This window comes from Urocampus carinirostris, chromosome 3 (genome assembly GCF_059441175.1).
Source record: "Urocampus carinirostris isolate Australia breed hairy pipefish chromosome 3, RoL_Ucar_1.0, whole genome shotgun sequence".
NCBI lineage: Eukaryota > Metazoa > Chordata > Actinopteri > Syngnathiformes > Syngnathidae > Urocampus > Urocampus carinirostris.
The window spans coordinates 60,676,479-60,689,787 of NC_142351.1; the positions used below are offsets into that span (position 1 = coordinate 60,676,479).

The following is a 13,309-nucleotide window of genomic DNA, read 5'->3' on the forward strand; positions in this document are numbered from 1 at the left end:
GTATTTGGTTCAGAATCTTATTCATTGGAAAAACAATATGGCCAGCAGGTGGTGCTCTCGATATCCTACCTAAATTATTCCCAAAAAAGCCTCTTTTTGTCTTTAGTATCAAGAAGGAAGCACTTCTTACAACATTTTGTATTATTAGCTTTGAATCGTCGATTTTTCAGTTCATTGATACGGATTATGATTGATTAGTGCAAAAGAAAAAATTATAGACACAGAAAGAAATAATGCAAACGTGGTTTGAGTCTGACAATGTCCGTTTTTGTTGTCGCATAACTCAGAGAACGCGGCAGCGGGCAGGCAAGATTGCATGGTCCATGGAGAAAGCTAGATCGTTCTCCCCTCTTTTGAGAACTGAGTAACATTCATCATGATCAGTAGGTGGCAGCAGATTTATATTTTTTCATTCCTTTTATATCTAATTATGTGCTCCTGAGGCAGTACAGCGAAATATATTTGAAAACTTATTCAGAAATAAAAATGATACGTTTCAACTTTAGTATACACTCAAAATAAGGAGAAGACATCAATGTATTGGTTGCCAGCCAGTCGCAGGGCACACAGAGACAGACAACTCACTTGCTCATTTACACCTAGTGACAATTTGGACTGGCCAATCAACCTGACATGCATGTTTTTGAATGTGGGAGTGTAGCGACCCTCGTTCATGCACGACACAAGGTTTCACAATCTCTGGTTTATTGCCTGCATTCAGTAAATAAAACAATACAAAAGTCAGGGGTCTCTGTTCTCGACTGCAATTATCTTCAACGCTTACAAAAATCACTTAAGCTACGGCAAGCGCTGAAGCCCATAAAGTGCCAAACGAAAAAAACAGTCGCAGACGCCCATGACTTAACAACTGAATGAGGTACCGGAATATTAACAGTAATACAACAAAAACACAGATTTTGTGAGAATTCAAAAAAACATTCAAAACAATCAAATTTCAACTCTGTTACACCCACCCCCACCGAATTCTGGACAAAATCTCACACTTGGTTATAAAATCAAAATCAATATATAACAGTAGTCATTGGGTCACACATATTAGAACCGACTTGAGAAGTATCCTTTAAGGATGCAGTGGCCAGAGAAAATTCTCTGAACCAGCCTCATCATCTGCCGCACATCCAGACCGGTTTAGCTGAGCAGGCACTCGAGCATGAGACTCTTCGGAGACAGTGGGACTGGTCATTGAAGAACAAACAGAGGCAGATGATTGTGCAGAGGACAAAGACAAATCAGACTGGGGAGAGGGCTGGTCTTGAACTGGGAGAAAGTTAACCAACATCAGCAGGTTACGGTGAACAACCTTCTCATTCCCTGTGATGGTGTCTTGAATTCTGAATGTGTGTGTTTGAGGGTTCATCTCAATAACAGTGTAGATGATAGACTCCCACCTATCAGCCAATTTTCGCTTGCCCCTCTCATTTTTGTTCGCCACAAGGACTCTATCTCCAACTTCAATTGACGGCCCTTTTGCTGCCCTGTTATAGAGTCGAGTCTGTCTGCCCTGTTCCTTTTTTGCATGTTCCTGAGCAATTGACATAGCCTCCTTCAGGTCTTCAGACAGTTTTGCAACATATCTGCCGTAGGTGGTAATGTCAGGGTCAGACAAAATGTTCCCAAACAGAGTGTCAACTGGGAGGCGAGGAACTCTCCCAAACATCAAGTAAAATGGTGCATATCCAGTAGTTTCATGAGCAGTGCAATTGTACATGAATGTGAGTGTTTGTAAACGTCTTGGCCAGTCCTGCTTTGATTCAGGGGGCAGAGCTCTGATCATATTGCCCAAAGTACGATTAAAACGCTCAACACTTCCATTTCCCATCGGATGGTACGGGGTAGTATGTGACTTACGCACCCCAGATAATTGTAAAAGTTCTGCGACCAAATTGCTCTCAAAGCTTGGGCCTTGATCACTGTGGATCCTCTCCGGAAAGCCATAAACACAAAAATACTTTTCCCATAGAACTTTAGCTACCTTGCCTGGCTGACTGGTCTCTACATGGAAAAGCTTGTGCCAATCTGGTGAAATGGTCAACAGATTTGTTGTGTGAATCTTCAGCGGACCAGAAATCAATACAAACAAGTTGCAATGGGCGGGAAGTGGCAATGCTTTCCAGAGGGGCCCTCCCTGCAGGCTCAGTGACTTTGCTGACTATGCAACGCTGACATTGATGAACATGCATCCTCACATCTCTGTCCATATGCAACCAAAAGAATCTCTGTCTGGCGATACTCAGGGTTCTTGACTGGCCTTGATGGCCCGCACTGTCATGCACCCCTTTTAAAACTTCGGCCTTCAGGCAATCAGGGACCACTAACTGATGGCGTTTTGCATTTGAAATCTGATTACGGGATACTCTGTACAAAACATCATCACTCAGAACAAACTTCTCCCAGTGCTTCAGGAGGCCCAGAACTTGACTTGTCTCGTGTGCCCTTTCACGTCTGGACGGTCTTCGAGACCGTTCCACATAAAACCGAAGACGAGACAAAACTCTGTCCCTGGACTGAGCCTCCCGCAGGTCATCCATGGAGAAAGCAGGCAGACTGGGTAGTGTATCTGGGATAAGGTGGGGCATGTGGCTTATCAGTTGAGCTGCACGAGTTCTCGCACCGGAGGCCCATTCAGTGTGTGACTGGACAACAGCAGCAACTTCTTGATTGGATACAGTCTGGGCCGACACGAGTAATGACTGGACATTTGTAGCTAAAGAATGGGACAGCTTCTCTGCCATGACAGGCTGATCGGTAGAGTCTCTGAAAGTCTGTTGGACGGCTGTATCAGACAAAACCGCAGCTTCCGCAGTGAGATCATGAAGAGGTTCACTGACTAGTCTGTGGCCAACATTCTGACAAAAAGGGACACGGCTGAGAGCGTCAGCAACCGTGTTTTTGGGACCAGGCACATATTTGATTTCAAAATTGTAACTGGCCAGCTTTGACACCCATCTTTGCTCACAACAGTCCAATTTGGGTTTAGTCATAATGTGTGTAAGTGGATTATTGTCAGTCCAGACGGTAAACTCATGGCCTTTCAACCAATGGCTAAACTTCTCACACACAGCCCACTTCAGTGCAAGAAATTCCAAACGGTGAGCTGGGTAGTTCTTCTGTGACCGGGTCAAAGACTTGCTAGCGAACGCAATTGGCCTAGCCACTGTGTCACCTTCACGTACCTGGGACAAAACGGCTCCAAGGCCATCCAATGAGGCGTAAGTCGACAGCAAAAATGGACGACTAAAGTCTGGATGAGCCAAAACCACAGAATGGATAAGGGCCTTTTTGAGGTCTGTAAATGCCTGGTCGTGGTCAGCAGTCCAGTCACCTGATTTCAGTTTGCGGCCCACTACAGTGCATTTGGGCTTTCTGCCTTTCTTCTGTTTCTGGCCAGCCAGCAGATAAAACAAGGGCTTTGCGAGTGTTGAATACCCCGGAATGAAGTGTTGATAAAAATTTAACATGCCCAAGAAAGACCGTACACGTTTCACAGAAGGTGTCGCTCCATCCGACTCCATCAAGTCCGCCACAGTCATTTTGCTTATACTTTCAACTTTTTCTGGATCGGTTGACACTCCATGTTCATCAATAATGTGCCCCAAGAATTTTACAGATTTCCTTAAAAAGTGACATTTCCTGGGGGCCAGTTTCAGATTGTGGGCACGGAGTCTGCTGAACACCATTTCAAGACGTCTGAGTGCAGAACTTTCATCAGGGGCAAAAACTAAAATGTCGTCCAAGTAGCATAGCAGACTTAAATAGTTTTGGTCCCCGAAAATGGATGTCATCATCCTCATGAAACTCCCTGGGCTATTACAGAGCCCCTGTGGCAACCTGTTGTACTCATAAAGCCCCATAGGCGTAGTGAACGCTGAGTACTTCCTATCATCTTCGTGTAAAGGCATGTTGTAAAACCCAGACGTCAAGTCCATTGTACTGAAGAAGGAGTTGCCACCAAGTGCTGCTAAGCAATCAGCCTGATGTGGGAGAGGATGAGCGTCCTTCAGAGTCCTCTTGTTCAACCACCTAAAGTCAGTGCACACACGCATATCACCATTCTTCTTCCAGATGAGAACTAAAGGTGAAGCATATTCACTTGTCGACTTTCGAATGATCTCTTTCTCTTCCATTTCATTCAAAACTTGGCGTAATTTTTGATACTGACTCGGTGGCACACGTCTAAAAGGGAGTCTGAACGGCTTTTGGTCAACCAGATGGATTCTGTGAACAAAGTCCTTCGCCTTTCCGCAGTCAAGGTGATTACGCGAGAAGATGTCTTGGTAGTGAATGATCAGCTCTGACAACTTGTCTTTACACTCAGACGATGCATCACAACAGCCAACATCTAGTTCACCCAGGCCAATAGACTGTAGCTTCTCCTCAGCATTACTTACATCAGAGCAGACAGGGGGCAATTGCACAACGGAAGTACTCTGATGGCCACTGACCAGGTCTAGATCCTCCAAAGCAACACAAGGCACCAAGTCAGCCAGCTTTGCATTGCGTCTCAAAAACAGCGGATATTCTGTGACATTCATGACTTTCAGTGGAACCCATCCATCTGCCCACAGAGGTGTGACGATTCTGGCGACCATTAGACCCTTGGGGGCAGATCGTGCCGACGTAGGTTCTGTCATCGCTGCGCTCCCAGGAGATACTCGTGCAGTTTTTGACAGCTTCCCCCACAAGAGGTACTCACGGCCAGGCTCAAGGCATGTGGCTGAATTGCAGAGCACTGTGCCTATCTTCTCGGGCATTTCACCACCACTCCATCTATGCAAGCCAGCTAGCAATGAAAGAAATTGCTCAGTTTCAGCATTAGTGGATGATGGAGCAGAGATTGCTGTCCAGTACGCACCAAACTTCTTTGACTCATGCAATATGTTTCTGATAACATTAGTTCCAATGATTAGGTCATCAGGTTGCCCCTCAACAACAATTGTTGGCACAATCATTTTACAATTATTGATTTCCATTTCGATGTTGAAAGCTGACTTTGGGCACACTCGTCGACCCCCAACACCAATGAGTGTCACGTTGATGGAAAATTCGTCTTCTGTACGTACTGCTCCAACAGAGAGCATCTTACGCAGAGCAGTCTCACTCACGGTACAGGCCATGGAGCCACTATCCAACATCCCCCCCAAAGTCATACTGCTCCCCACTCTAACTGGTACATAAAACAAACTGTCGCGGCCCCCTACAGTATGTGTGTTTTGATAAACAATATTAGGCAACTGAGATTGTGTGAACGTGTCAGAATTAAAAACTGAATTGAAATTGAGATCAAATGGGTGGGAGAACTCATTTTGACCTGTACGGCCTCCCTCTGAATACAGGTCAGCTAGTTTCCCGAAACTGAACTGATTTGGGGAGAAACTTTGTCGGGGCAATGCTGCTTAGAGTGACCAGGGGCTAGGCACTTGAAACACAGATTATTCAATTTGCAATGATATAAAGTGGAGTGATCAGCGCCACCACACACCTTACATGGAGGAGAGTTGAAAGGACTTAGGCGCCTCTGAATACGCTCAGGATTCAGTGGCTCCACTCTAGACAAAACTCTCTCTAGCATGCTCATCATTCGGCCAAGGACATCACTGTCATCTTTCTGAGCAGGCTGTGGGACATACTGTGGTGAGACATACTGTGGTGGGACATGCTGTGATGGGACACGGACAGGCGGTGAGACATGCTGTGGGCGCTGGGCATGCTGTCGAACACACGAAAAATGTGTATATGGATCGGGGTTAACATGGGTGGGACAAATGGACTGGAGACCCGTCTCTATAGAGCCAGAGTAGGAACAACAAGGAGATTCACTGTCAAGCACTGCAGTCGGGTAATTCTTCAGTGGAGGGACACTGCAAGACCTAGTTGACGCCCCTGATTCCCTTTTATACTCATCTATCCTGAGTTGAACGTCCTTAGAGGTCCACTCATTAACAGGCTTGCATCTGAAAATGTTTGATAGCTGTGGATCAGGACAGTACTTTGCAAACATTTGTGCCACTTCCCCGCCAAGGTTTTCCATTTTTCTGCCCAAGCGACGCAAACCCTCATCAGCAGTGTCTGCTGCTTTGTTTAGTCTGATCCAGTAGTCAACTGGATTTTCCTTTGGCGTGGGTAGCGTGGTGTAAAAATCTTGCAACGGGAGAGTTGACGAGGAATGACTAAAGTATCGTATTAGAATGTCATAAATGATATCTGGGTCTTGCCTCACATCAAGTGCCTCATCACTCCTGAGAGCTACTCTGACAACGTCTCTTGCCCTCCCTAAAAGCCTGCTTAGTATCTCATCTGCTTTCTCAGCTGTTGTATAGGACTGTTTCCGAAGCTGGGCTTTAGTCATGGTGATCCATTCTTGAATTGAACACTTGTCAGAACCATTTCCCCTGAAAGTCACAATTTCACGTTCAGTCTTGACATGGACAATTACCGGTGTAGTGTTTTCCTGCGTTGTGTTATGTGGTCTAGGGTCGTCTTTAGTCATAACAGTCGCTGCTTTTCCACTCATTGGTGTGTCATGTGTATGTGTGCGATCAATGAAACCAGAAGAGAGCAGACTAGCCAATACTGAGTTGCCTATCTGCTCTCCAATTCGGCCTACCATGTCAGTCAGGTGTTGCAGGGCAATATTATCACTCATTTGGGTTGAAGTCTGTGCACTCTCCCTCAAGAACTGTTCACTTGGAGACCAGTTTGGGCTCATACCACGCCCCCTGTCCCTCCCATCACTAACATGTTCTTGGAGACCACCTACACCTTTACTTCCATACCCACTAGTAAGTGTGTTTGCATTCAAACCATTAAAATGGACACCCCTGCCAATAGAAAAGCCCTGAAAATCGTCATTTTGACTACTATATCCTTCAGCCATTATACTTTCGATAATACAAAGAATAGAAAATAAAACAGGAAAAATAAAAACCAGAAATTAACTAATAATTTACGTATTGATAGCAAATATGATTCAAATTGAATCGTTTCTCCGGCGCCGTCACGAATGGCAGCCACTCCAGCAGCTCCCGTGTTATTTTCGATTGTTCTCAGCTTAGGGATGCTGCTGGAAAAGTGAATTTCCCTTCGGGGATGAATAAAGTATCTATCTATCTTTCTATCTATCTATCTATCAAATGCACAGTGGCACAAATACATAAAACAAAATCAAAGCGCCAATGTAGTACAACAGTACCCTCTAGTGGACACAAGAAGAATATGCAGCAACGCCGGGATCTGCTCAGAGGCTGATCGAAATGATCCAGTTGCGTAGTCACGGCACCAGTGTAGCGACCCTCGTTCATGCACGACACAAGGTTTCACAATCTCTGGCTTATTGCCTGCATTCAGTAAATAAAACAATACAAAAGTCAGGGGTCTCTGTTCTCGACTGCAATTATCTTCAACGCTTACAAAAATCACTTAAGCTACGGCAAGCGCTAAAGCCCATAAAGTGCCAAACGAAAAAAACAGTCGCAGACGCCCATGACTTAACAACTGAATGAGGTACCGGAATATTAACAGTAATACAACAAAAACACAGATTTTGTGAGAATTCAAAAAAACATTCAAAACAATCAAATTTCAACTCTGTTACAGGAGGAAACTGCAGTGTGGGAGAACATGCAAACTCCTCACTGTGGGGCTGTGCTAACCACCCATCCATTGTGCCGCCCTTGTTTGAAAAATAATACAGAAAATGAGCTACATCATCTGAAAACACAACACTGTATTTGTTCAGTGTACCTGCAGTAGCTCAGGAGGTAAAGTGCTCGTTCGATTCCCGGCTCCTCCATGCTATATGTCAAAGTGTCCTCGGGCAAGACACGGAATCCCTAATGCCCTCGATGAGCAGATAGTTGCCTTGCATGACTGATGCTGCTATGGGTTAGTTAGTTTGTGTAAAAAGGAAAGTGAAGCACATTGTAAAGCGCTTTTGGAGGTCTTCATTGACTTGAAAAGCGCTATATATGTAACCGCGTTGTACGTGTCCCACCAAAGATCCACATTCACGCTGGACTGGATGATGAGGTTTTTATTATTACAGTTTCTGCAAATGGATGAGTCACAACATTAGCTTTTTCTGCTGGGTTTGATCTCTTTGATCTCTTTGTAGTACTCTGGTTAAACTGACAACAAAGCATATCAAAGAGCTGTCTTTTCACTTTACAGAAAATACATTTTAGAATATCACAATACATTTATAAATCTTTGCATTTTAACAAGATACTTTTAACAAGAGATCGTATAGTGGATTTTTAACGTTTACAATGAATTCAACATGTTTTTCTTTACTCTGAATTTTAACCAACATCATCCTTTTTTAATGTATATGAAAAAATAGGAATAAAAACAATAATGAGTATAAAAATGGGTACAATTTACCTGCAAATGGATGAGTCACAACATTAGCTTTTTCTGCTGGGTTTGATCTCTTTGATCTCTACAAGGGGAGTTAATATTTAGTAAAACAGAAACAAAACGAAAATAAATCAAAACAGCTTGACAATATCAATCACATTACTATGCATGGTGAGAGATTTGTCAGCTGGGGTTATAATGTTTAAAATTAACTTATTTTGTGGAGCACCAAAAGATATGTCTTACCTTTGTAGTACTCTGGTTAAACTGACAAAACCCCGCCTCCTGGTCACATGTTAGAAGCCAAAACCAAACCCCACCCCATACCAGCAGATGGCACTGTTGGACTCAGCATTGCAGGACATTTACCAAAAACTATACACATATTTTAGCAGGAATTTCAATAAAATAAAAGTTATTATTACACCCGTTACATACACCCCCCTGAAATTCTGCTAAATATGGGAGTGCTACACTAAAAAGAAAAAAAATCACATGCCAAAAAGGCAAATACTGATGAAAAAGAGGACACGAAAACTGGTACAGTATTACAAGGAACAAACTGAAGTGCATGTCAGTTCTAAAACTCTCCCAAAAAGGAGTGTGAAAAGAAAGGAGGCGAGCAAACTCCTAACTAAGCACAGACTCAAAGATGCCTGTTACATCTCTGAAATATCAAACATTGTTCCTGTAGTTGTAAGTGCTCACATAGGCACAATTCTTGTTTCTTACTCAAGCTTTGTTACTCAAACTGAAAGTGCATCTCTACTGAACTTAAACTAGGAACTTGCAGATATTGCGGACAGATGATTGTCACCTACCACATGGTCATTCATCTGACAAATAAGACGACTAGGAGGCCTGATGGACTGGCGGACCCTAAGACCATAACGGTTAGGTTGAGCACAAATAACCTGAGCTTGAAGGTCTGGGGCAGTCAAGTCTAAACAGTCAGTATCAGGGGAGTCTGCGTCCAGATGGTCAGTGTTCAATGGGGTCTCGTCTGGGAGACCCATACCCAAAGGGATCATGTTTTCAGAGCACTGTGATGGGCTTTCCGTACTGTCACTTGAAGTATGGTCAACATCTTGTTCGGGGATGTGCTGACTTCCTCGACTGGATGTATCATCTGTGAGAGAGTCGGACTGGGCATCAGATCTGCTGTCTAGTGAGTTATCCTTCACTTCTGGATGAACTTGCTCTTCACCTGCCTGTATCACCCAGTTTACTGTACGGACATCACTGTCTTCAACCGCGTCAGGTAAATCAGGGCATACATCACTTCCATGCATAGCAGCGTCAGACTCTGAGTGTTCAGATTCGCTGGCCAGATCATCCTCACAGGGCAAGAAGCTAACAGAGAGCAGCAAATTCCTGTGAACTACCTTCTCTTTGCCCGTCAGACAATCCTTGACTCTGTAGACATTGAGATCAGGCTTGACTGATATGACTTCATACGGGGTTGACTCCCACTTGTCTGCAACTTTGCGTTTCCCCGGGACACCTCTGTTGGCGATCAACACCCGGTCTCCCACGACGAGAGGTGATCCTTTGGCCCTACGGTTGTACAGCTTGGCATGACGAGTCTGTTCTCTGAGAGTATTCCTCTGTACAATCTGAGCAGCTTCATGTAGATCTTTCTTCAGATGGCGTACAAAGTCAGAGTAGCTGACAACAGCATCATTGGTATTAGCATGTTGAAACATGACATCGACAGGGAGACGAGGGATCCTACCAAACACTAGGTAAAACGGTGCAAACCCTGTTGTCTCATGCTCTGTGCAGTTATAGCAGAATGTGAGCTGCTGCAGCATTTGTGGCCACTTTGCTTTGGGCTGAGGGGGAAGGGTTCTGATCATATCTCCCAATGTTCGGTTGAATCGTTCTGCGATGCCATTTCCCATGGGGTGGTACGGAGTGGTATGGGATTTCTGCACCCCTGCCATCTCTAGAAGCTCTTTGATCAGTTTGCTCTCAAAATTAGCTCCCTGATCAGAGTGGATACGCCGTGGGAAACCATAGACAAGGAAGAAATCCTGCCACAGACGGCGAGCAACTTGTTTGGCGGTTTGATTTCTGCAAGGGAAGGCGTGCGCCATCTTGGAGAAATGATCAGTTACGACCAGGACATCTACAGACTTGTTCTCTTGCTCAGCAGTCCAAAAGTCTATACAGACCAACTCCATAGGCTCAGAGGTGACTATGTTCTTGAGTGGTGCACGGTTGTGTGGTTCCGGTGTTTTCCCTACTACACAGCGCTGACAGGATTTGACATAATTCACAACATCACGTTCCATGCCATTCCAGAAGAATCGTTGCCGCACCAGAGACAAAGTACGGTTCTGGCCTTGGTGACCTGCTGAGTCATGTAAACCTTGAAGGACTTTCTGTTTCAATGAATCAGGCACCACAAACTGGAAGATTTTCTTGGCCATGTGAGGATCTTTCCTTATTTTGTAGAGCATGCCATTCTGTATGGTGAGTCTGCTCCAATGCTTCAGTAGTTTCATCACACTAGGCGACTCGACAGCTCTCTCACGCCTGGTAGGTCTCTTGTGTCTATGCACAAAGTACATGGTCCTGCTTATTGTGTTGTCCTGTTCTTGTAAACCAACAAGCTGACTCTGTGGGAGTGCCGTTGACTGATCTCCCTTCTGCAGAAGATTGAAGTTGGCGTCTGTTCCCATCACTTGACCCACGCCACCAGTGGACTGAGCACTGAAGACAGCAGCAACCTCTTCTGATGTCACAGAACCATTGGAGCCTGATGGATTAGCCCTTTTTACTGACTCGTCTGATGTCCCAGCACTCTCGTCTACAACAGCGTGACAATTGTTGGATACTCTGAACACCTCTTGCACAGTACTGTTGTTCACCCTGTTGACTTGGTCCAAGAGCGAAGTATAGGGCTCGGTAACAAGGCGATGACCCACACATGACCGTACAAATGGCTCACGGCTCAGAGCGTCGGCTACGATGTTCTTTGGTCCAGGAATGTACTTCAGGTCAAAATTGTATGCAGCTAGCTTCGCTACCCACCGCTGTTCACACGCATCAAGTCTTGGTTTGGTCAAAATGTATGTAAGTGGGTTATTGTCGGTCCACGTGGTAAAGTGTCTTCCTTTCAACCAATGGCTGAATTTATCACATACCGCCCATTTCAAGGCAAGAAATTCGAGCCTGTGTGCAGGGTAGTTGAGCTGGGAGCGAGAGAGCGTCTTACTTGCAAAGGCGACTGGTCTGGCTACTTTTCCACCAGGTGGCAGCTGTGACAGGACTGCTCCAATCCCATCAAAGGATGCGTCGACAGCCAGAATAAACGGCGCATCAAAATCTGGGTGGGCCAGAGTGACACCTGTCACAAGGTCGTGCTTCAGTGTTTCAAAGGCGTTCTGGCATGCATCGGACCAATCTGCAGGCGTCAGCTTCACTTGACCTTTCTTGCGGGCTCTCTTGCGCTTATGCTTGTCACCAGATTCAGATGTGAGCCTGAACAGAGGTTTTGCCTTCGCAGAACATGCTTCAATGAAGCTTTGGAAATACATCACCATGCCTAGAAAAGATCTGATTTTACTAGGGCATGGCGTCTTGCCATCCGACTCCATTAGATCAGTGACTTGTACGTCATTTATCGCTCTCACTTTCTCGGGGTCAGTCCGAATTCCATCCTCACTGATGACATGCCCAAGAAATTTCACAGTCCGTCTGAGGAAAAAACACTTTTTGGGTGCGAGCTTGAGGTTGTGTTCCTTAAGGCGAGTAAACACCATCTGCAGGCGTTGGAGTGCAACTTCCTCTGTGGGGGCAAACACCATCAGATCGTCGAGGTAACATAATAGGCTCATGAAATTCTGATCACCAAATATTGACATCATCATCCTCATAAATGTTGCTGGGCTGTTGCAAAGTCCCTGAGGGAGCCGGTTGTACTCGTGAAGGCCGAATGGTGAGGAGAATGCCGTGTACTTTTTGTCGTCAGGGTGCAAGGGGACATTGTAGTAGCCTGACGTCAGATCCATTGTGGAGAAAAAGGCATTTCCCCCAAGTGCGGCCAAAGCATCAGCTTGATGCGGTAGTGGGTAGGCATCCTTTATGGTTCTTGCATTAAGCCTTCTGAAATCAGTACATACCCTTAGTTCTCCATTCCGCTTCCATATGAGAACAAGCGCAGATGCATAGTCGCTAGTCGACTTCTGAATAATTCCTTTCTCTTCCATCTCGTTCAGAGTCGTCCTCAGTTTTTCATACTGACTTGGTGGTATACGTCTGTAGGGTAGACGGAACGGCTTATCATCAACAAGGTGGATACGATGTACAAACTCTTTGGCCTCTCCACAGTCCATCTTATGGCGAGAAAAGATTGACTCGAATTGTTCGATGATATGAAGGAGCTTGTCTTTACACTGCAGCGAAACCTCACATGACTTCAGGTCAATGTCTTGCAGTCCCAGAGCTTCCAATGCACGCATCATGTCCTCTTCTGACCTGGGTCGGACCTCTTTGCTCTGTACACTCTGCACGTTGCACTTGACATCCTCTGCATTGGGCAGGTCTTCCGCTGCGATACAAGGAGACACATCTGCAATTTTCCTGTTTCTTCTCAGCACCACAACTCTGTCCGTGGGATTAAAGACTTTAACAGGCACCCATCCATCTCCCCAGAGTGGAGTAACAACTCGTCCGACAAGGACTTGTCTGTGCGCAGCCTTTGATTGGGTTGGCTCAACGACCACTGTGCTGCCCACAGACGTCCCGGCCAACTCAGATAACTTGCCCCAAATAACGTACTCGGTCCGTGGATTCAGCGTCACGCAACTCTTGATTTTTACTGTCCCTACTTTGTCTGGAATGCAGTCACCTCTCCATCTCTCTGTGTTAGAAAGCATTGACAGGAATTGACTGTGGTTATCGGACAGACCGTTGTCAGGAGTGG

General features: G+C 45.3%; 1 protein-coding gene across 1 annotated transcript; it reads right to left on the bottom strand.

Moving 5' to 3' along the window:
• Positions 1-671: 671 nt before the first annotated feature.
• On the bottom strand, positions 672-12,719 carry LOC148370302 (uncharacterized). Its single transcript, XM_088329842.1, has 3 exons — positions 9,165-12,719; positions 5,501-5,728; positions 672-5,399 (listed from the first exon to the last, which is right to left on the bottom strand). The coding sequence occupies exons 1-3, from the start codon at positions 12,717-12,719 to the stop codon at positions 1,986-1,988; spliced, it is 7,197 nt and encodes a 2,398-aa protein (XP_088185968.1). The 3' UTR covers positions 672-1,985.
• Between the last annotated feature and the right edge of the window lie 590 nt (positions 12,720-13,309).